We start from the raw sequence: 21,407 nt of genomic DNA on the forward strand, positions 1-21,407 counted from the left end.
CTGATTGAAGAATAGTTGTAAAACACACTATAGGCATGTACATAGGAGCTCCTGATAATCATAGCAGAGCTTGGAGGGAATTGTGAAGAAGTCAGCCCTACCCAGTGGGGTGAGCTCCCAAGAAATGTGATGTGTGCAATGAAAGGAAGGACCTTGTTTCTATGACTGTAACAGGAAAGCAGGGACAGAAACCGGATGAGTAAATTAATGCGGCAAGAAAGCAGGGAAGCCTTCCTGCAGTTGGAGTTAGGGATGCAGATGGAATGTGCACTAAGTCAACTGCAGTAGAAGAAGGATGCCCAGGGGAGGTTGTCTTTAAGTGGGAGAATGCTCTATCAGCTACTTAGTTGCTTTCCCATTGCTGCATTGTTTTTTAAAGTGACAGTCACGAGTCTTCAGGGTTCCTCTGCGGAAAAGGTCTCTGCTCATTGGCTGACAGTCTAAATTCAGATGGAAGGAATGTGGTGGAGACAGCTGGTTGGAGATGCCCCAGTCCTGCCTTCAGTGGAAATGTCCACGTACTGCTCTGCTGTCTCCCTGATCAAGCTTCTCCCCCTCTTCATCTCTGTTTGTCTCTCATACATCATTAGGGTTCGTAAAAATTAACCACCAGGCGCGTTGTACCCAAATGGTTGAGGCATACCCATGCTTAACCCAGCGTTGCTGGCTGCTCCCGAAATGAGTGTGGCCTACTCGGGTGGTTTATGAGAAATGCCACTTGCTCCCTAGCTTCTTGTATCCACCACGGAGAAGTTAATGTGAAAGCCCACAGTGTGGGATGTGAGTGCTGGAAATACCGCTGGGCGGGGAGCTGGTGCTTCACAAACACGTGAGCAGGACACATAGAGGCAGCGCCGGACACCCCATGACCCGAGACTGCGGCAAATGGGTGTGGGAATGGGAAGAATGGAGGGTCACCTCGTCCCTGTTCTTGTTCCTTGCCCGCCCGAGAACGTCTTACACGCGGGACCAGGGTGAGGTCGCCCGAGAATCTGCAAATTCATCGTCGCCTTTCATCTCTACAACCTTCTGTCCGAGGGGGCCAGCCTGGCCCTTCCCCTCTAGCCCCAGGCTGCTGTTAAGGCGGGCCCGACTTCTCCCCTAAAGAGCCTCCGATTCCTGTTCCCGCCGCAGGGGTCCAGTCTCGGCTCAGACTTTGCTTCTTACTGCACTCTCCGCAGTCTAGGGCTGCGCTCAAGTCTCGCTAAGTTTCTTCATCCTGACCCGAGAGTCGGGCCCTTTCTAGGACAATGTGAACAAAGAGGAGCGGGAAGAAGGGCCCGCAGGCGGCTGCGGGGCGTGTGTGTGTACGTGTGTGCGGCGTGTGTGGTGGGGAACCACCGCGGGGACTCATGCGGAGCGCGCCTAGTCTGACGCCACAGGGCCCCTCGCGGCCCAGAGCGGCGGGTTGCTTTGTCCCGGCGCAGGCAGGGCGCCGAGGCCCTCGGCCGCGAGCAGGAACCTGAGCCCGGCTCTGGAGCCCAGGCTTCCACATTATTCCCCTGGTGGAGCGGGAAGCCCAATGCCCCTAGCCCTCCCTCGGGCTCCGGAGGTAGAGGGGACACTGTATTAGCCTCTCCTAGTCCCAGCTCGCCCGGAGTAGTGTGGTCTAGGAACGGAGGGACCCTTTGGAGCTCTCCCCGCCCTGATTCTCCGCGAACGCGCGCAGATCCAATTCGGGGGCGAAGGCGGGTCTTGGGCGCCCCCCGCCGCCTGTACTGCAGCCGCTGGGACTGCGCGGGCGGGACCTGAACAGCGCCCACCGGAGATGCCCCGCGGAAAAACCGGTCAAAGTCGACCCGAGGCACATTTGCATGTGTGCCTGTGAGTGCGTGTGTGTGCGTGTGACAAGGGTTGGGGTCGCGTTCGCCCGTCTCACCTGCAGTATCGTTCCCTGGGCAGGGGAATGAAGGAGAAACGGCCATGTCCATTCAGTGTCATTACATTAGCCCTACTTCCCTCCAACTCTCAACTAAAGTTGTATTTTTAACTCAACATTAGAATTCACGCAAAACTACTTTTCCACTCCAGTGTGAATCTTCATCAGTACACCGAGCCAGGCATCGGAGTCCGGGACCCTGTTCTGCAGGAGACCTTGAGAGTCTCGGGGCTTGCGTCCCCTGCCTCAGTTTGGGCGTCTTTGTAACGCGGGGTCCCCCGGCGTTCCCAGGAGGTCGCGCCTAGCTGGCTGCCCTGGGCCTGCCGCAGCGCGTCGCGGAGGGGCAGGCGCTAGGACCGCGGGACGCGCGGGCGGTGCGGCGCTACCTTAAACCCGGCCCAATGCCGCCGCTGCGCCACTCTGCGCGCCGGCGGGGCTGCGCAGGACTAGCGCTCCGCCCGTCACCAGGCTGGAGCCCGGGCGGCAACACCTGTTCGCGGCCGCAGGGCGCACGCGATCTCCGGACGCAGCTCCCTCGCTCGCCGCCGCCCGTCCGCGCTGAACCAATGGACCTCCGCCGAGCTGCCGCACTCTGGATTCCGGCTTTGGATGCCTAAAGTTTTCTTCTTTTTTGTTTTATTGTATTATTATTGATTTTTTTTGGGGGGGAGGGGGGACCGGGAGGGGAGAGCGTAGCGGCCACGAACGTGAGATTTTTTTTTTTTTTTTTCCACCCTGGAAGGATTCCTGCTGATGTCTGCAGAGTCGGTTAGAGTAAAAACGGCGCATGCCTTTCCCGGAGTCAGGACCCGTGGATTCTGACGTAGCCCGTGCATCTTAAAAATCCTATAATAACGCCTAGGCATTGAAGTTGCTATGGTCATTCTGATCTGGAACCAAATGGAGAAACTACGGAATTATTATACCCGTATGACGACCGGCTGGGATGCAGACCTTCCTGCCTGCTAGGAGCCGGGGCCCTATCCATAGAGATACATAGATGTGTTTATCAGTATGTCAGTGTGTGAGTATACGGCTCTGGTTTCTTAGGCTGTTAGTGGTTTGACCTTGAACCTGTGCTAGTGAAACGGCAGATTACTTTTATTTATGCATTTCATGGATTGAAGAAAAGAACATTTCCCCCCTCTCTTTCTCTCTCTCTCGCTCTCTCTCTGCAACCGCAGTAAGGGAGGGGAGTTGGATATACCTCGCCTAAGATCTCCCGGGTTGGCACCATCATTATTGTTTATCCCTGTGCTCCACAGCCCAGCCTTCTGATGGCTCCCTTAGGTGAAGTTGGGAACTATTTCGGTGTGCAGGATGCAGTACCGTTTGGGAATGTGCCCGTGTTGCCGCCGGTGGACAGCCCGGTCTTGCTAAGTGACCACCTGGGTCAGTCCGAAGCAGGGGGGCTTCCCCGGGGACCGGCAGTCACGGACTTGGATCATTTAAAGGGAATTCTCAGGCGGAGGCAGCTCTACTGCAGGACTGGATTTCATTTGGAAATCTTCCCCAATGGTACTATCCAGGGAACCAGGAAAGACCACAGCCGATTCGGTAGGTATACCATTAACACCCTGGTGTCCTCACCGTGACTGGTCGGGATTATAACTACCAAGAAGGGGGTGGCTGGACGGGGGTTCGGGAAGGGTTTCTCTCTCTTTCTGCCTCTGTCTTGCAAGCCAAAAAAAGAAAAAAAAAAATAAGAAAAGGCCTCCGGAATTGCAGGTCTGCGGCTGGCACTGATGCAACTCTATAGTGAAAGGCTTTTTTTTTTTTTTTAAAGAAGGACATGCTTTATAAATATCACACAAATCCTTCCTTCCTTTGTAGCAGATACCTGGGAAGATTGGGTTTAGGAAGGTTTTGTTTTTTCTTTATTTTTGGATGGACCAATCCAGGAATTGAAATCTTTAATCAGTAACTACTGAGAATTTAAGAGGGCATTTTCCTGAAGGCAGGGGTTGTTATAATCTGGCGCCCCAATGAAGTTTTTGCCCTTTCCCTCTTTCCTCAAACAAGTATCCTGCTTGAATTGTAAATGGAATTTATTGATTACCACTGTGAGGGTCTGAACCCCTTGGGTGAGGCTTGCTGGTTGAGTGCTCTATTGGGAGGATTGAAGTCACATACTAGATTTGGTAAGGGGCAGGTTGCTCACTGGGCGCTCTTGTCCTTCTAGCCATCAAGTTACCACCGGTGCTCTGCAATTTCCATAGTGGTTTACTGCCTGCATGGGATTCCTGAGTGGTTTACTGGTGTGTCTACGCGAGTGCAAAAGCTGCTAGTTAATTCTAAAGAGCATTCAATTCTGAGGGTTTCACTCCCCCAGGAGGGTACTTGTGACTCAGCATGGAGGCTGCAGACCCGGAGGGCTGGTGACCCACCCTTTCTGCCTGCACACACATGCCCTCTGGGCCACCCTGAGCCCAACAGCCAGCACAGTCCAGGTGGTGGTCGGAGACTCTGGGTTTTTTTCCCATACACAAAAGAGGAAAAAAATTAAAACAAGAAATAAAAGCGCCAGTTTGGGCAACCAGACTGTTGGAAGGAGTTAACTTCTGAGTGGACCCACCTGACAACACTTAAAGTGGGTCGTAAAAAACAAAGTCCCGCGGTGATTTTCTCCCTCAAGCTTTCGTGCCAGATGTTGACCACAATCTAAACTATCTGTTTTAGGTTCAGGGGCTGTAGATGAAGCCAGACGGCTAGCAGGATTCAGGCCTGGGATGGGATGGCCTAGTATTTTCTCCCTTTGTCCCCAACCCCACCCGAGCCTCAGCCCCAAGCTAAACCTACTACTGCATATATTCCTGGCCGTCTTAAAACAAACAAAACCCAAAAAGTCTTGGCTTTGCCGTTGTTCAGTCAAAATATATCCCCCCCCCCCGCAACCCTTCCCCCGCAAGCGGACGCAGCTCCGGTAGTTGAACAGCGAAGACAAAACTTTATAAGTTGCCTTGGGGTGCTGTAGGGGTTGCCACCGTGCCCAACGTTCGCGCGAGGACGGGAGGACACGGGCGATGGGTTCAGTGGGTGGGACCACAAGAGTGTCAGGGTCGCAGCGGCAGCCCTGTGTCGGGCCACGCCTGCTGGGGCGAGCGGCTGGGGCAGGCTACTCCGAGCGCCGGCCAGTCAAGCGAAGTCCTCGCGCTCTCGTTCGGCAGGTGTCGGCTCCTTAGCCTCAGCCGGTGGCGCTTTCGACGGTCGCCGGGCCAGCTCCGCGCGGTCCTAACGCGCTCCACGTCCGGCACTCTCTCTGGCTGGTGCGCCCTGCGGTGTGCGGGGACTTTGGACTCTTGTCTGGGCGCTGCGAGCCGTGGCTCGAGCTCTTATGGGGAACCAGGTTTTTGGCCCATGTTGAACCCCTTTGTTTCTTTGTGTGTGTGTGTGTGTGTGTGTGTGTGTGTGTGTGAGGTGGGTCCGCGGGGCTCACAGTTGCCGCCCTGATTGCGCGGTGATTTTTGGTGTGGGAACCGCTGGAGGCGCGCGCCGCAGCGAAAGTGTTGGTGGCAGGATTAAGGACTGGCTGGAGATCGGAACCGGACCTCCCCCGTCCTGTCTCGGATCTTTCAACCTCTTTTGGAAGCACACAGGCCGGGCTCGGAGAGTCGCTGGGCTCCGCGGTGGTCCGGAGGTGGGTCGGGCCCCAGCCCTGCAAGGCCGGAGCACTAGGAAAAGGGTGGGGGACAAAGGCCAGCAGAGGCGGGCGGAACGGCGGAGAGCTATTGTTAACTGTTTCCCGGAGCCCAGCTTACGGCCAGCGTTCCAGCGCCCGGGTGGGCCAGCCTCCTGCGTGGGGAGCCCGGGGCGCCGCGGGGGTACACCGGCGGGACAGGGCGGGCTGCATTGTATGAACTGGCTAGCCAGGTGTTGGAGGGGCCCCTTGGCCCGGTGTGAAGAGAGTATGGGATGTGCCGGTGGGGCTCCCCGACACTCCCAGCCTTTTATTATTATTTTAGTGCAGTTACTTTTAGGGTAATATATTTACTGCATGCAGTCGGGCCATTAGAAATACAGGAACGGCCACTGGGAGAAGAAGATGCAGAGGAGGAAAGGTGGGGACCACGAGGGTGGCGAGGACCCAGAAACGCGTTCTGAGGTCTGCTGACAAGGACTGCTGGTGCAGCGGCTGAATAAAGACCTTAAAACAACAACAAAAAACACTAGACCTTGACACTCCCCCTCATCCCCCATCTTAGAGGTTGGAGAAAGGTGTCGCCAAGGAAATGACATCTCTACTTTTTAGATTCACTGGGCACTGTTGACCCGTTTGGCAGGGGTATTGTGTATGGGAGGCGGGGAGCGGAGGCCGCAGAGGGCAGGGGTCCTGGTGGAGGGCGCGGAGCTGGGAGCCGGAGGGTCGGCAGGAGCCGCTGGCGGGGGAAGGGCGCGCCTGGCCCTCAGCAGTGCCTCTCTCTCTCTCTCTCTCTCTCTCTCTCTCTCTCTCTCTCTCTCTCTCGTTGGCTTGGATGGAACTGAGTGAGTGGTGTTGCGCAATGGGGCAGGGAGAGAGGGTTATTTAAATCTTCCATCGGATTGCAGTGAGAACGGCCTCTGGGGTGACAGCAGTGTTGCGGTCTCCCGCTGCTACCGCTGCGGCAGGACCCAATATTAGCAACCTCTGCAGCGCGGTGGTGCGAGCAGCGCCTCCTGCCAGGTTGCGCAGCCCCGCCCGAGGAGCCCAGCGGCGCTAGGACCCCACGGCGGGTGGGCGGCTGCGGCAGCACGTCACACCTGGCACCCGCTTACCACCTCTTTGAGCCTTGGTCCCACTCCCTTCAGGGTACAGCGTCTTTACCCTCAGTGCCTCCTCCCAGCCGCTAGAAAAAGAGTAGCCATGGGGCAAGGGTGGGCTGGTGTATACCTTTATAAATAGAGAAGGTGCATCTTCCACTTGGATAAATGTGCTAGCAAGTGACCTTCCCCCTCCCCGCAGGTGACTGCGGTTTAGGACGAGCCTGGCGGTGACAAAGCATCGGCAGTGCAGGGGACATGGGGGTTGGGATCTCACCATTATCCCAGCAGTGGCTGCTGCGGTGACAATTTAGGGGAGATCTTCGAGGAGCGCTATGTTCCTCTCTTTGGGGGCAGTGGTGTGGAGATAAGGAATTAGGGATTATGTCTGCGGAGTCCAGGCTGGGGGAGCCGGACATTTTATTTCCTATCTTTTTTTTTTCTCTTTAAAGCACTTGCTAGGCAAACAAACAAACAAACAAACAAAGAAACAAACAAAAAACCAGAATATCACTTGAGAAAATGGTCACAGAGAAGAGTAAGAAAGTGAGCATTGGGCCCCATCCTCTATTTTACTTGCACAGGGAAGCAAGCCTGAGTGGTTGACACTGGCCGTGGCAGACAGATGGCCGCTTCTCTGACTGTGCCTTGTGGCCTGGCATGGTGGCCCTACAAGGACCCCGGATAAACACCCGAACTGGGGCTATACTTCAAAGGAGCCAGGTGTCAGGTGGAAGTTGGTACTAGAGGGAAAAAACATTAGCATGATTAAAAAAAGAAAGAGGTTAAAGCAATCTTATTTCCAGGGTTTTTGCACTTAAAAAAAATTCTGTTTATCTGCCTCTTCAACATATCACTAAGGGAAAGACTTATTTAAGGAGTGGTTTTCAGGATTGGCCAAGATTCTTGAAAAATTGGTGGGATTATAACTGCCACTCAGTCATTTCTTAAATAACTTTGGGATTTGCTTGAGTTGCGGCTGACTGAACTTTCTGGGATGTAGGCCCTGAGATGAATGACTGGGAAGCCCTGGTGTGGGCTACTGGCTGAGCAGAGAACTCTCTGTAGTATGGGTGGTGCTGGGGGGCTTCATCTGTTTTCAAAAGCCTCATGTCATGCTTCTCTCCACAGTCTGCACACATTCTTGTCCTCTGAAGAATGCATCTCTGTTAAGTGTTGGGCCTTTTAGGCTAGAGGGCTGTTTAACATGGGCTGTAGTGAAGCAGGCTCTGCCCACCCTTCCACTGCCCAGGACTGGCCTTGTTATGGCCTTGGAGGTGAGGCCCAATGCAGGCTCTTGGGAACTGGGCCAGCTTTTGGTTAATTGTCCATTCACACAGAGTTCTGGGCTGATCACGATTACCTACTGAGTCTGGAGCCAAGGGTGAATGTCTGGTGTGATATTTTTCCTGAAATGGTCCCAGGAACTGACCTGACCTCTTGTGGACCAGGGATGACCTTGGACAGCATAAGACCCTCTGGAACCCAGGGAGCTCATCCTCATTGGGAACTCTTGACTGCTGTGAAAGGAAATTGCCTAGAGACACTAAGCATGGACCTGTGCTTCCCATGTATCTCCATCAGTACTCATTACTTGCAGATGTATAACTAAGAGGAGAGACAGGCCACCATGATGTACATGGGAGGGTCACAGTTTTAATTTTAAGTACAAAGGTACAATGCTATCATTTCCTCCCTCCTTCCCTCCCTTCCTTCTCTTCTCTCTCTATTCTTTTTATTCAGTGAGAGGTGGAGAGGCAGAGAGGCAGTCTCCGGTACACACCCCAACTGTGATCCATCCTGCAAGCTCACTAGAGGGAGATGCTCTGCCCATCCGGTGCATTGCTCAGTTGCTCAACAACTGAGCTCTTTTTAGTGCCTGAGGCTGAGGCCATGGAGTCATCCTCAGTGCTTGGGGCCAGCTAGCTCCAATTAAGCCATGGCTGTAGAAGGGGAAAAGAGAGAGAGAGAGAAGTGAGAGAGGGGGAGGGGTGGAGAAGCAGAGGGTTGCTTTTCCTGTGTGTCCTGACTGGGGATTGAACCCAGGACATCCACACACCGGGCTGATGCTCTACCACTGAGCCAACCAGCCAGGGTCTCCTTCTATTCCTTGATTTTTTCTCCTTTTCCTTCTCTCCTGTTGATCATTAAGTATTTTAATGTTTCTATACAGAGACCTTTTCCTGAGCCTGCTATGTGCTGCATACACATACAAACAGATAACAGGGGTAAGGGCTGCACTCATTTTTGGCTCTGGCTGAGGCCAATAGACAGGTAAATTGACCTGGCTGAGGTTATAGGGTTCACTGGGGACAAGATAGCACTATAAATTAATGGTAAGGATTCCAGTCTGGCTTGTGTGTGTGTATATAGATCTTGTTGCCAGGTGGCCAGGTGTTTCTGACCTGGGGGAGTGGCTGTGACTCAAATGTTTGGGTGTTCCACTGGCTCTCAGAGTGCTGAGGTGACCTCATGAAAAGCTGGGTTGTTTTTTTGAGGCATTTACTTTCTGAGGAGCTGCAGAGATATGGATGGTGTTTAAGGTCATAAAATCTTTCCCACCTGGGTCACTAGATAGGCAGTTCTTTTTCACATGGTAAGCGCCTCAGAGGCTTGTCCTAGGTCCTATTTCTTTAAGGAAGCCCCTCTGACTTCCCTTCCTAGCCCCATCTCTGAACACTGACCATTCCCTAAACAGCTGCTCTCATTGCATTTACCACATTGCTATTATATTCACCTGCTTATTCATCCTTCCTGCCATGCAATGAGGCCTTTGAGGTTATAGGGCCTGGGCTGTATCTTACTCATCCTTTTATACTAAACAGATGGCCTGGTGCTTGGCTTACAATAGTTACTAACAGTTTGTTGATTGAATAAGTCAAAGCAATGAATTAGTTATCTTGAGAGAAAAGAAACAAGATAGGTACCTTAATAGTTTCATTTTCAGAGTATGTAATAATAACCTCAGACCTTAAGTACTTTAATGGAAGTTATGTACACATAAATGATTTGAGCAAATACTCTACACCAGTGTTTTTCAACTGCCAGTCCACCAGAAATTTTGTGCCGGTTGGGGAAAGAGTTAATCACCCTGAGGTCATATGAAGATTATAGACCCCCACCTGCTTATGCTCAGGGTGATGGCCACTTATCAGCCTATATCATCAATGAAAATACTACTGAAGTTGTCTTAGATATCTTTGGAACTTGCAGGCTTGTTTGAACTACTTTTTGCACCATCCAGAGCATTTACAAATCATGCACAATAGGCAAAAAGCATTTGGGCAAACTGATGTAATATTCAATGTGTCGTACATGTGGAGTTCAGAAATCAAGCACCAGCTTGTGCTGTGTGGCCCCTGTTATGTGTGGTAAGATAAAACTTTATCAGTTGCTTGTTTCCATTTCTGGCCAGCTAGGTCACTGGTTCCTAAGTGTAAAAAGGTTGAAAACCACTGGTCTACACACATGAGACATACCTACCTTCCCAAGGGCTGTGTGAGGAGAGACACAGTCCCAGTGACTCACCTGTACTCAGTGCTTCTGCTGCTCCTTGTTCTGCCCATGGAGTCTTTGGAGTTTGACCTAGGCAGCATCTTCTAGTCACTAGTCATGGAATAAAGATATAAAAATGATACAGAAATCATGGATCCATGAAAAAAAAAAGGTAAAACCAATGGTAAAATGTGTGTAATAGATGAGTAGAGAGGTTTTGGAATCTGGTTGTTTGGGGGCAAGTTATTTAATACCCTTAAACCTCAGTGTCCCCACTTGTAAACTGGGGATTAAAATATTGTAATGAATGGGTCTAGTCTGAGGATTGAATGAGAAAAGGCCTCTCATTTGGCACAGACTAAATCAGGGGTCTCAAACTCGCGGCCCGCGGGCCGCATGTGGCCCGCTGAACAATTTTGTGCAGCCCACAGACTAATCCATGAAGTTCAAAATATTTTGGATAAAATTAAGTAAGCCCGTGGATTAGTCTGCGGACCGCACAAAATTGTTCGGCGGGCCGCGAGTTGGAGACCCCTGGACTAAATTCTCAAGTGGTCTGTTAGATTGTCATTGTTATTATTCTCACATGGTTTTGTGAGGTCACATACACCCTATTGGGCCTGATGATCACCATTGGCCAATATTCATTATTAGTTCTCAGAGCTGCCTCCTGTCTAGGGCAAGAGGAAAGGTCACTAGATACCTTTTTAAGATAAGTATTTTTTAGTTTTGTGATTAAGCCTTTCCCTGTTTCCCTAATTGGCCAGCCTTCCAAGGGGACAGAATGTTTCTTGTCTTTTATTTTATTGGGCAATTGGACATTAATGAGTTCCTGACACTAATTTTAAGATAACTGTGACATATATTGTGCTGTGTTTTCAAGTAGCTAAAAGAGATTCAAACGTATGTGACTCCTAAAAGTAATTAAATGCTATAATTTAAATTATTTTCAACCATAAAAGTTAGAAATAGTACAATAAAACAAACTGATTGCATCAATAAGGGTGAAATGAGTCTCATGGAAATATTGCCTTATTTATCTTTCCATTTGCTTTGTGAGGTAGGAAAGTCTATTAATAAACTTGTTTATTTTTGGTGTATCTTTCATGATAGAGTCACAGAGTATCAGATCCAAAATATAATTTTTAATTTTTCTTTCTATTTTTCCACACCATATTTCTCATTCAATGAAAATAAATAGTTTTGCAGGTCCAGAAAAATAATCTGTGAATTGTAGACACAAGATATTCGTTGCATTCTGTGTTTATAAAATAATTAGGAATAGCCCTTTATTAAGAAGTATCTCTGGTCTTTCACATTGCCTTGCAACCCTTTGCTTATTATATTCATTTAGTTCATGTGTTTGTTTTTAAATTGACTTCATTAGGGTGATGCTGGTTAATAACTTTCTATAGATATCAGGTGTATAGCCCTGTAACATATCACCTGTACACTGTGCTGTGTGCTCCCACCCAGAGTCTAACCTCCTTTTGTCACCATGCGATTGTCATGTCCTCTTTTCATTGCAGCACAGCCTATTTTAGGACTTGAAAAATTAACTGTTTAAAAAAAATCCATGTAAGTGTGCTTTTTCATTAGTCACATGAGACTAACTATAGGCCAATGTTATTCTTGTTTTTTTCTAAACTAAAATTTTTCAACATTTGAAGATTTAAAAACCCCCTCAATATTTGGTATGCACTATTGCGAGGTTTTTACAAAGTCTAACACTTTTAACAAAATTTAGAAAAACAGGTAAGCACAAGTGATACTAGAATTGCCCCAAATATCCTTTTGGGTAATCATGTTAAAACAACAATATAATATAGTTAGAGAAATGGAAGCTGCTGTTCTATGGTCACAAAATTCTGGATTTATGCCCAACTTAGGTGTTGTTACTCTTAGTGAGGTAAGTGAGTACAAAGAAGGATATAAAAAAGATCATTATGTTGATTTGTTTTGGGGGTATGGTTTATTCATGACTATTTTAAGTTAAGAGTATTTTTTTGGAACCTGCATTTTTCTCCCCAAGAATATTGTGTTATCCTAATTACTTAACTACCTCCATGAGGCTTAGATAATTACAGCAAAAATAAATACTTTGTTTAGGCAGAGATATTTGGGATGTGTGTAGGCTATTTTAGTGTTCTAGATTAAGTGCAATACAGTTATACCATAGTGAACTGACAACTTTCTGTGTAAACCAAGTTAGCACCTCATACTCTTACTTTGGGGTACATAAGGCCCTTCCCTGAAGGGAAATTTTCCAAACAGAAATGCTCAATTTCACTTTTATCAACTGGAAGTAAAACTGCATGATTGTTCTCTTAATTATGCTTTTTTAGGTTAATTAAAACATGCACACTGGTTTTATGTCATATCCCTTCCCAGCATGTTATGTAAATGCTAGCTCTTTATTTTTAAAACGTTGTGCATCATGTTGATATGTATGTTTTGTGCCGTTGTCGTAAGAGTCAGTTCTTTGAAGCAGTTTTTAAGAGAAGACACTTCCTTGAGGAGTGTGAGATTGTCCAGCTGGGAGCAGGCTTGGTCCTTCCTGAAACCTGTAGTGATGCTGAGACTTCAAGGCAATTTCTCTGTGCGCTGACCTGTCCTTCACCCTCTGCCCTTTGTCTCTCAGGCATTCTGGAATTTATCAGCATAGCCGTGGGCCTGGTCAGCATTCGAGGTGTGGACAGTGGACTCTACCTCGGCATGAATGAGAAGGGGGAGCTGTATGGATCAGTAAGTACAGGAAAAGACATCCCAACCTTCATGTCTCACGTTGGCTTGAATGCACTTTCTCTTGGTTCTTAATAGCCCAGATGAGACCCAGTCTCTTGGGGAGGAGAGTGTAAGCTTTTGCTTTTTCTCTTGAAGCATATCATCTTGTTTTTATTAATAGATATCAGTCCTGGATTATCATTAGGATTAAAATTTCTAAGAAAATGCATTATTCCTATGCCAAACCATTTTTGTTATCAAGCATGTAAAAAAAATATTTACGTGTGAAAAATATCATCGTCTTATACGGATTGGTAGTTATTTTCAAAATGAGTCAAAATTATCTTCTCCCAAGCTTTGCTAAGCATTGTAATTAAAACTAAAAATAGACCAGGTAGGGATACAAACCCTTTCTTTGCACTACATGAGATTTTCATTGTGGGGACAGAATGGAGATAGAAATTGTCGTCAGAGATCCTTGTATGTGAATGAGAGTATAAATATATTATAATTCTTTACAAGGATTGAGTTTCTTTTTTCCCCTCACTTCTCATCTCCATGGGTGGTGGGCTGCTTGGGGGAGGGCAGTATTGATGGGAGCTGCCAGGTGCCAGGCACTGTTCTAAGGACAGTAGTGTACCAGACAGAGTCTCTGATTCTGCTTCGGTTTCAGAGGTGGCAGCTTTATATCTTTTTACTGGTGCTGGCACAGCATCTAAAACACAAGACAGTGGGTATTTAATACATTTTTGCTAAGCACATGAATATGAATAATAGATTATGAACTACTCTATACTATATACATGAGTTTTCAACACAAAACTTGTAGTGAAGTCAACCTTTAGTTTTTCATTCCCCTTATGGATGGTCATGTGGGAATTTTAGTCTACATTCCCTGCCATATGAGAACTTGGATTAGAATCTACAAAAGGTTGAAAATGAACAGAAACCCAGAGTGGGAGAAGTTCTGTAGTCCTCTCTCGACAGAAATGAAGGGCACATGCATGTAGAACTAGGAGAAATTTTCTGTAGATAGCTCCTTTTCTGTCCACATACTGATAAAGATGTATGTGTGTGTGTACAAGGGTTGGAAATAGTATCAAACTTTCACCCAAAAACTCCAGATGATGATAAAATATGGCCTATGTACTTTGAATGTAGTACACGCCATTTTTTTTTCTTTCTTTTTTTTTTTTTGTATTTCTCTGAAGCTGGAAATGGGGAGAGACAGTCAGACAGACTCCCGCATGCGCCCAACTGGGATCCACGCCCACCAGGGGGCAACGCTCTGCCCACCAGGGGGCAATGCTCTGCCCCTCCGGGGCGTTGCTCTGTCGCCTGGGGCAGAGGCCAAGGAGCCATCCCCAGCGCCCCGGGCCATCTTTGCTCCAATGGAGCCTCCGTTACGGGAGGGTTATGGGAGGGGAAGAGAGAGAAAGAAAGGAAGGAGAGGGGGAGGGGTGGAGAAGCAGATGGGCACTTCTCCTGTGTGCCCTGGCTGGGAATCGAACCCGGGACTCCTGCACGCCAGGCCGACACTCTACTACTGAGCCAACCAGCTAGGGCCTAGTACACGCCATTTTTAATGGCACAAGGCTGGTTTTCCTATCCTGGTAAAATTTGAATCAGAGTTGGTTGATTTTGTTAGATGTTTAAGTCTTTTTTTAAAAAAGTGCTTCCTGGAGAGAATAGATTATTAAAAAAAAAATTTTTTTTTTGACAGAGACAGAGAGTCAGAAAGAGGGACAGATAGGGACAGAAAGACAGGAAGGGTGAGAAGCACCAATTCTTCGTGTGGCACCTTAGTTGTTCAATGATTGCTTTCTCATATGTGCCTTGACCGGGGGACTAGAGCAGCGTGAATGACCCCTTGCCCAAGCCAGCAACCTTTGGTTCTAGCTAGCGACCTTTGGGCTCAAGCCAGCGACGGTGGGGTCTTGTCTGTGATCCCGTGCTGAAGCCAGTGACCCCACTCAAACTGGTGAGCTCATGCTCAAGCCGGATGATCCCGTGCTCAAGTTGGTAACCTCGGGGTTTTGAACCTGTGTTCTCTGTGTTTTAATCCAATGCTCTATCCACTGTGCCACTGCCTGGTCAGGCTAAATATTTTTTTAAGTGAGAGGAGTGGAGATAGACAGACTTCCACATGTACCCCAATTGGGATCTACCCAGCAACCCCTGTCTGGGGCTGATGCTTGAAACAACTGAGCTATCCTCAGTGCCTGAGGCTGATATGCTCTGGCCAATCGAGCCGCTGGCTATGAGAGGGGAAGAGGGGGAGATGGGGGAGAGAGAGGGGGAGAGAAGCAGATAATTGCTTCTCCTGTGTGCCCTGACTGGGGATCGAACCCCAAACGTCCGCATGCTGGGTCAACACTCTATCCATTGAACCAACTGGCCAGGGCCTAATTTGTGTTTTTAAGCAGAGGATTCAGTTTAGCTTTTAAAACACAGTTTTTGATTTTGATAAAGTTATTTATTTCCTAAAATACTTTTTGTGAACACTTTAAGTGCAAAGATACAAGATCTAAGGAAGCTTTTCAATATTTAATTATAAAGTGATATTCTCTTTTTGTCCTGCCTCAATTTTTTTTTTCACTTTCAAGTATATAATGTGGATTTAAATCTGTCACAGTTGAATGTGCTTTTTGTTTGTAGGACACACAGTCTGACCTTTGTTGGGTGGCAGGAACTGTGGTTTATCACAGTGATCTCCAAACTTTTAAAATCATATACCACCACCAAAAAAATGTTTTGTTTTTTTTTTTAATTTTTAATTTTTATTTTTCTGAAGCTGGAAACGGGGAGAGACAGACAGACTCCCGCATGCGCCCGACCGGGATCCACCCGGCACGCCCACCAGGGGGCGATGCTCTGCCCACCAAGGGGCGATGCTCTGCCGCGACCAGAGCCACTCTAGCGCCTGGGGCAGAGGCCAAGGAGCCATCCCCAGTGCCCAGGCCATCTTTGCTCCAATGGAGCCTTGGCTGCGGGAGGGGAAGAGAGAGACAGAGAGGAAGGAGGGTGGAGAGTGGAGAAGCAAATGGGCGCTTCTCCTATGTGCCCTGGCCGGGAATCGAACCTGGGTCCCCCACACGCCAGGCCAATGCTCTACCGCTGAGCCAACCGGCCAGGGCCCAAAAAAATGTTTTTGGGTATGGATTTCAACAATGCCTATTAAATTGTTTCACAATTGTTTATGTAAGATATAGTTCATAGGTGTGTTAGTTTATAAAGCATGAATTAAGGTAAATATTTTTCAATGATGCGCTGATCAATCAAGTCAGCACAAATGAGGCCCAGACTGTTTGTCCCCTGCTCTGGGAACTGCCTTGCACACCCCTCCAGAAGTCCCTCGCCCCCACCCCATCCCCCGTAGAGAGAGGACCTGTCTTTCAGATGAGATGATCACGTGCAGCCCCTGGTTTGCAGGTTGACTATGAGCAGATGGAAGTGTGTCTTCAGCACAGGGTCCTCTCGTTTGTTGTCCTTGTCTCTTCTGGAATCTTCCAGTGGCTTCCTCACCTCCCTGTCCTCTCATCCAGCTGCCCTTCTGCCTGGGTGGCCCTATCTGTAACACGGGCTGAGGACAGAGTGAGGGCTTGGGCGCTCAGTGAATACCAGGGACAGGAGCACCTGAAAAGGTGGCCAGGGGTAGAAAGCTGGAGACCCCATGGTGGCAGGTTTTCTGTGACTCCCACCTACTGCGCTTAGGGCTTTTGGAGCCCATGGAGGATAGGGCTTCTCACTTCCATCGCTCCCAGCCACATGGCAAAACAGCTACAGGGCTAGCTGATAGTCCCTGTCACAGCGAAGGGAACAATTGAGGTAAAAAACGCTCTTTTTCCTTCTGTTCTTGAGAAATGCATACCTTCTTATGTGTGTCCCCTGCTTGGAAAAAAGTGTGTCAAGGAACATGTTTCCACACTGTGTTTTCCTTTGTGGGAAAGTATCTTAGGTGGCTTCTGCCTCTTCTGTCTCCAATTCATTCTCCACATGAATGGGAGAATTACATCCAAAACCCAGAGGCCAGTGTCCTTTTCTGCTCAGACCCCTCCCAGCACTGGCCTTTGAAGGTCAGGGCCTGCATTCCTCAGCGATGCTGTCAGTGCTGTCCCGGATGCTGTGCCCATCCCTGCACTTTCCCTCCTTCCCCTGGACTCAGAGTTGTCTTCTTGCTAATCTGTCTGATTTGTACATGTGATCAGGTTAGCCCCTGCCCCGGCACATCTCTCTCCTCCCTGCCTGGTGAAGCAGCGTTCTTTCTTTAAGATTCGATAAAGGTAATTGCCTTTTCTGCAAAACCTTCACCGCACCTCCTAACTCAAACCTATTACTTGGGTTAGCAGTTCTGGTGTTTTCCTTTGGGCCCCTGTAGCACTGCCTGCGTTTCCAGGGCCACTCAAGTAACAGTGCAGTATGCAGTGTAGCTAATTGTATTTCATTTATTTATTTATTTATTTATTTATTTATTATTTTTATATTTTTCTGAAGTGAGAAGTGGAGAGGCAGAGAGACAGACTCCCACAGGCACCCAACTGAGATCCTCCTGGCAAGCCCCCTAGGGGGTGATGCTCTGCCCATCTGGGGCATTGCTCCATTGTAACTAGAGCCATTCTAGTGCCTGGGCCAACTTTGCTCCAATGGAGCCTCGGTTGCGGGAGGCGAAGAGAGAGATAGAAAGGAAGGAGAGGGAGTGGGGTGGGGAAGCAGATAGGTGCCTCTCCTGCATGTCCTGGCCAGGAATCGAACCCAGAACTTCCACACGCCAGGCTGATGCTCTACCACTGAGCCAACTGGTCAGGGCTGCTAATTGTATTTCTATATTCCCTAATGTTGCCTAACATGTAACCATGGCCCTGTACACTATAGGTGCTCAATAAATGCTTGTTGGATCGAAAGGAACAAAATATTGTGCTTTTCTTCTTATGTTTCATTACACATATAGGTGTGGCCCTCGTTTTGTGGTCAATGTATACTTAGGGCTCTCCTGGAAGGAAGAGTCGCTATCTAACAGTGCCACGCTGGATTTGATGGTGACATGTCATCCCTGGTGTTTCCAGGCCCAGGGGGATATGGCTGAGCCTCAGACAAAGGAAGTGTGGTCATAAGAGCACTTGAACAGGACTGAGGAGACCTAGGTTCTCATTCTGTTTGCCGCTAGTGAGGTGTTGGTCCTTGCTCTCATCTATAAGATGAAAAGCTTGGCTTAGCTGTCTGGGATGTCTCTTTCCACTCAGCATCTCAGGGACTTATGGTCTGGCTTCTTCAGGTTCACTTAAAAGTTTTGTTTGTCTGACCTGTGATGTTCTGTGGGCACATTTCCCTCCTACACATAGAGCTGAGGGGCAGCTCTGTGGGCAGCCAGGTTGCTTTTTATGTGGTCTGTACCTGATGCATGCAAAAGGAAGAATGAGGGTGACATCCATGCTGTTCTGTGGCCAGGGACTGCATTGTCCATTGACCTTTGGGTCACATGCATAGTGACCCAAATATCGTATTTCATTGTGATCAGTCTCAAAAAAGGAAAGGAAGAAATGGGTAATTATTCTCTATGAAACTAAGAATTGTAGCTCAAAGAATTTTCACCTGTATGCAATTGTGTCATGCTCAATAAACTCAAGTGGAGCTTTTGTTTCTAAATATTGGGGAAACCTTGACACATCTGATCTCATGTGAAAGAAGGTAAATAGGAGATCTGGACAAATAGCAGTTCACTTGTATGAAGTAAATGTAAATGTAGAAAAAATTAATTAAAAATGTGATTGGACATTTGGGGTTGTTTTTTGTCTTTATTTATGTAGTTCTTTTGCTTCTAGGTTTACCTTGGGAATAGATTTAAAAGGTCATAGGTGAATCGGGATATTGTGTCAGAAAAATATACATAGAGTTTCATTTTCCTATTAGAATGTGGAAGTAGGGAAAGCTATATCGCTACTGTGGGCCATGATGTGTGATTTAAGGAAAATCTGAATATTTCTAGCTCTGGGGAGGAGTTGGATTATTGTATCTTATGTTAATCATCCATTCACTCATTTTGTTCATTTATTTACAAACATACCTACTGTCTTTTAAGTGCATAATGATGCAACAAGTATCTCAAAATTTGGTAGAAGAAATACACTAATTATTAGTTCAGTGCAATGTGAAAGACATTCTAGTAGAGGAATGCAGAAGTGTCTTAGGTGCCCAGAAGAGTATTTGAGTAAAACTGCTTGGGGAACTTGGGTGGTAACACTTAAACTGCATCTTGAGGGGTGAATAGGAGTCTCAGAAAAGGAGTGTTAGACAGTTTAGGCCCGGCCTAAACTTTAGGGCACAGAAGCCTTAAAATTTAAAGATTAGGATATCTTACCTTGGTGAATTTAGGGAGGTTGTTAGATTTCTCTCTCTCTCTCTCTCTCTCTCTCTCTCTCTCTCTCTCTCACACACACACACACACACACTCACACACACACACACATACTCATTCAAACAGGTGCACAGTTGGCCAGAGGATTAAAATATTAGAGTATGTTTACATTTTTTTTTAAAATTTAGAAATTAAATTTAATGGGATAACATTGATCTACAAGAGTGCATAGGGTTTCAGTGAATATCTCTATAGCCTTTAAGCAGCTGACTGTGCTGCATACCCATCACCCAACATCAAATTCTTTTCATCACTGTGCATTTGTTCCTCTTTACTTCCTTCCTCCCTCCCCCACAACTCCCTCCCCTTGGTAACCACTTCACTTTTACTATGTCCACGAGTCTCAGTTTTATATCCCACCTATGTGTGAAATCACATAGTTCTTAGCTTTTGCTGATTTACTTATTTTACTCAGTATAATGTTCTTAAGGTCCATCCACATTGTCATAAGTGACAATATGTCATCATTTCTTATGGCTGAGTAGTATTCCATTGTCTGTATGTACTACATCTTCTTTATGCAGTCCTCTATTGAGAGGGGTACTTTGGTTGTTTCCATGTCTTGTAAATTTGCCACTTTTATTCTTATCAAAGGGACTATAAGTAAGGCTCAAATAGTTACTGTTAGGGACTTAATCTAAATTAGCTGAGTGTTATCAAGACACTTCAAGAATAATTGACTCATAAATATCTCATTAAAAAAAACACCAAGAAAAAATCAATTTCCTTCAAAAAACTTGCATTTAGTGCAAAATGTTTGACCTTTTTACTAAGAAAGGGCAGCACATTTACTAACACTATAATGCTGTTAGAAAGTATGACATAAAAGGACAATGCAGATTCCTGGTCTGTGTCCCTTTTGTTGCACTATATTCTGTCCAGAAACCTGAATTCCTCAGTCTTTCCCACTGGATTTTTTTTCTTTCTTTCTTTTTTTTTTTTCTGGAGTCAGAGTCTCTGTCTCTATAATCTTTCCATTTCTTGGCGGCCCAGCAGTGCACAGATGGGCGGTTGGCACATGGTTTGTTGACCCAGAGACTCAGCCTGTCATGGCCTCCACGTGTGCAGGGTCCTGCTGTATTCGAGTTTCATGTGTTCATATGTGACCTAGTATGTGGTTGTCCACTTAACAGAGCTCGGTGTTTCTATAGAAGTGATCTCATTTAACTAGTAAAATGGAAAGAGAGAGGTTGAGTGACTTGCTCAAAGCCTAGAACTCGTAGGTGGTAGAATAGGGACTCTAATTCTTCAAGGAACCTGACCACTATTTCAACAGAGATGCTTGTCAAATAGATGCTTGCTAGTGGGCTGTTGGTGACATTTCCAGAGATGTAGTTGGTCCCTGTTTATGGAAATTCATGTTACCAGTAACCAAAGTTTAGTGGGTTTTGACTGCATTTGCAAAATGTGTAGTCTTAGAAAAAAATTTATTAGTTGAGGTGGTTGTTTTTACTGGCTAGAGGTACATGAGCCCACCAGCTCCTTGAGCAGTGTTTCTGCAATGTTGGGGGGAAGGGAACCCTGGGTGATATCCACCCCTTTAAGAGGAAAAATATCTCAGATCCTTAGAACCCCAAATTGACTGAAATGATTTTATTACATTGTTTGAATATGGCAAACACAAACTCCTTCTACCTCTTTGGCAATGGCAATTCAAAACCTATATTGAAATCTGCACTAACCTATTAGACCAATAAAAGCCAAATTGGCATGATTGGTTTGGTGAGGAGGTTGCTGTTATCTATGGGGAATAAGGTGCTACCACATGGTTGGGTGCCTGTCATGCTGGGGCCCAGCATACCTGGCCCCGGGCACCTCAGGAAAACATTTTGTTAGAGGGACTTCCTGTTTGAGTGACTAGGGGGCCAGATGATATCTTCTGGTCTTCACTGATGTTCCCTGTATATTGTTTCCTTTTCCTGTCATCCCTGAAATCAAGTTTAAGTCCAGTTGACCTCGTGGATGGCCGTATCTGGTGATGGGAGGTCATCTGGGGGGGTGTCTAGGATAGCCTTAAAGCTATCCATTAATTTGTTCATGAAATGAGAAGGCCTAGTGAAAATGCTCTTGTAGAAACCTTGTAGCCCCCAGATTAGGTCTTTTGTCTTCCTGGGATCTGCAGAGGCTGATTTTGGACACCATGTGGTGGGTAGGAAGCCC

The 21,407-nt window shown here is 47.2% G+C and overlaps 1 protein-coding gene across 2 annotated transcripts in view; it reads left to right on the plus strand.

The window, feature by feature from the left end:
- Positions 1–2,325: 2,325 nt before the first annotated feature.
- FGF9 (fibroblast growth factor 9) overlaps positions 2,326–21,407 on the plus strand; it is a 47,138-nt gene continuing 28,056 nt past the window's right edge. The window contains exons 1-4 of one of the 2 annotated variants that reach the window (XM_066259030.1): positions 2,326–2,520; positions 2,622–2,903; positions 3,145–3,436; positions 12,753–12,856. In XM_066259030.1, coding sequence (XP_066115127.1) covers positions 2,880–2,903; positions 3,145–3,436; positions 12,753–12,856 — 420 coding nt within the window. In that variant the 5' untranslated portion in view covers positions 2,326–2,520; positions 2,622–2,879. Of the gene's footprint in view, positions 2,904–3,144; positions 3,437–12,752; positions 12,857–21,407 lie in introns of both variants that reach the window. The other variant, XM_066259028.1, reaches the window with a different exon arrangement.

This window comes from Saccopteryx bilineata, chromosome 2 (assembly GCF_036850765.1).
Source record: "Saccopteryx bilineata isolate mSacBil1 chromosome 2, mSacBil1_pri_phased_curated, whole genome shotgun sequence".
In the NCBI taxonomy this organism is placed as follows: domain Eukaryota; kingdom Metazoa; phylum Chordata; class Mammalia; order Chiroptera; family Emballonuridae; genus Saccopteryx; species Saccopteryx bilineata.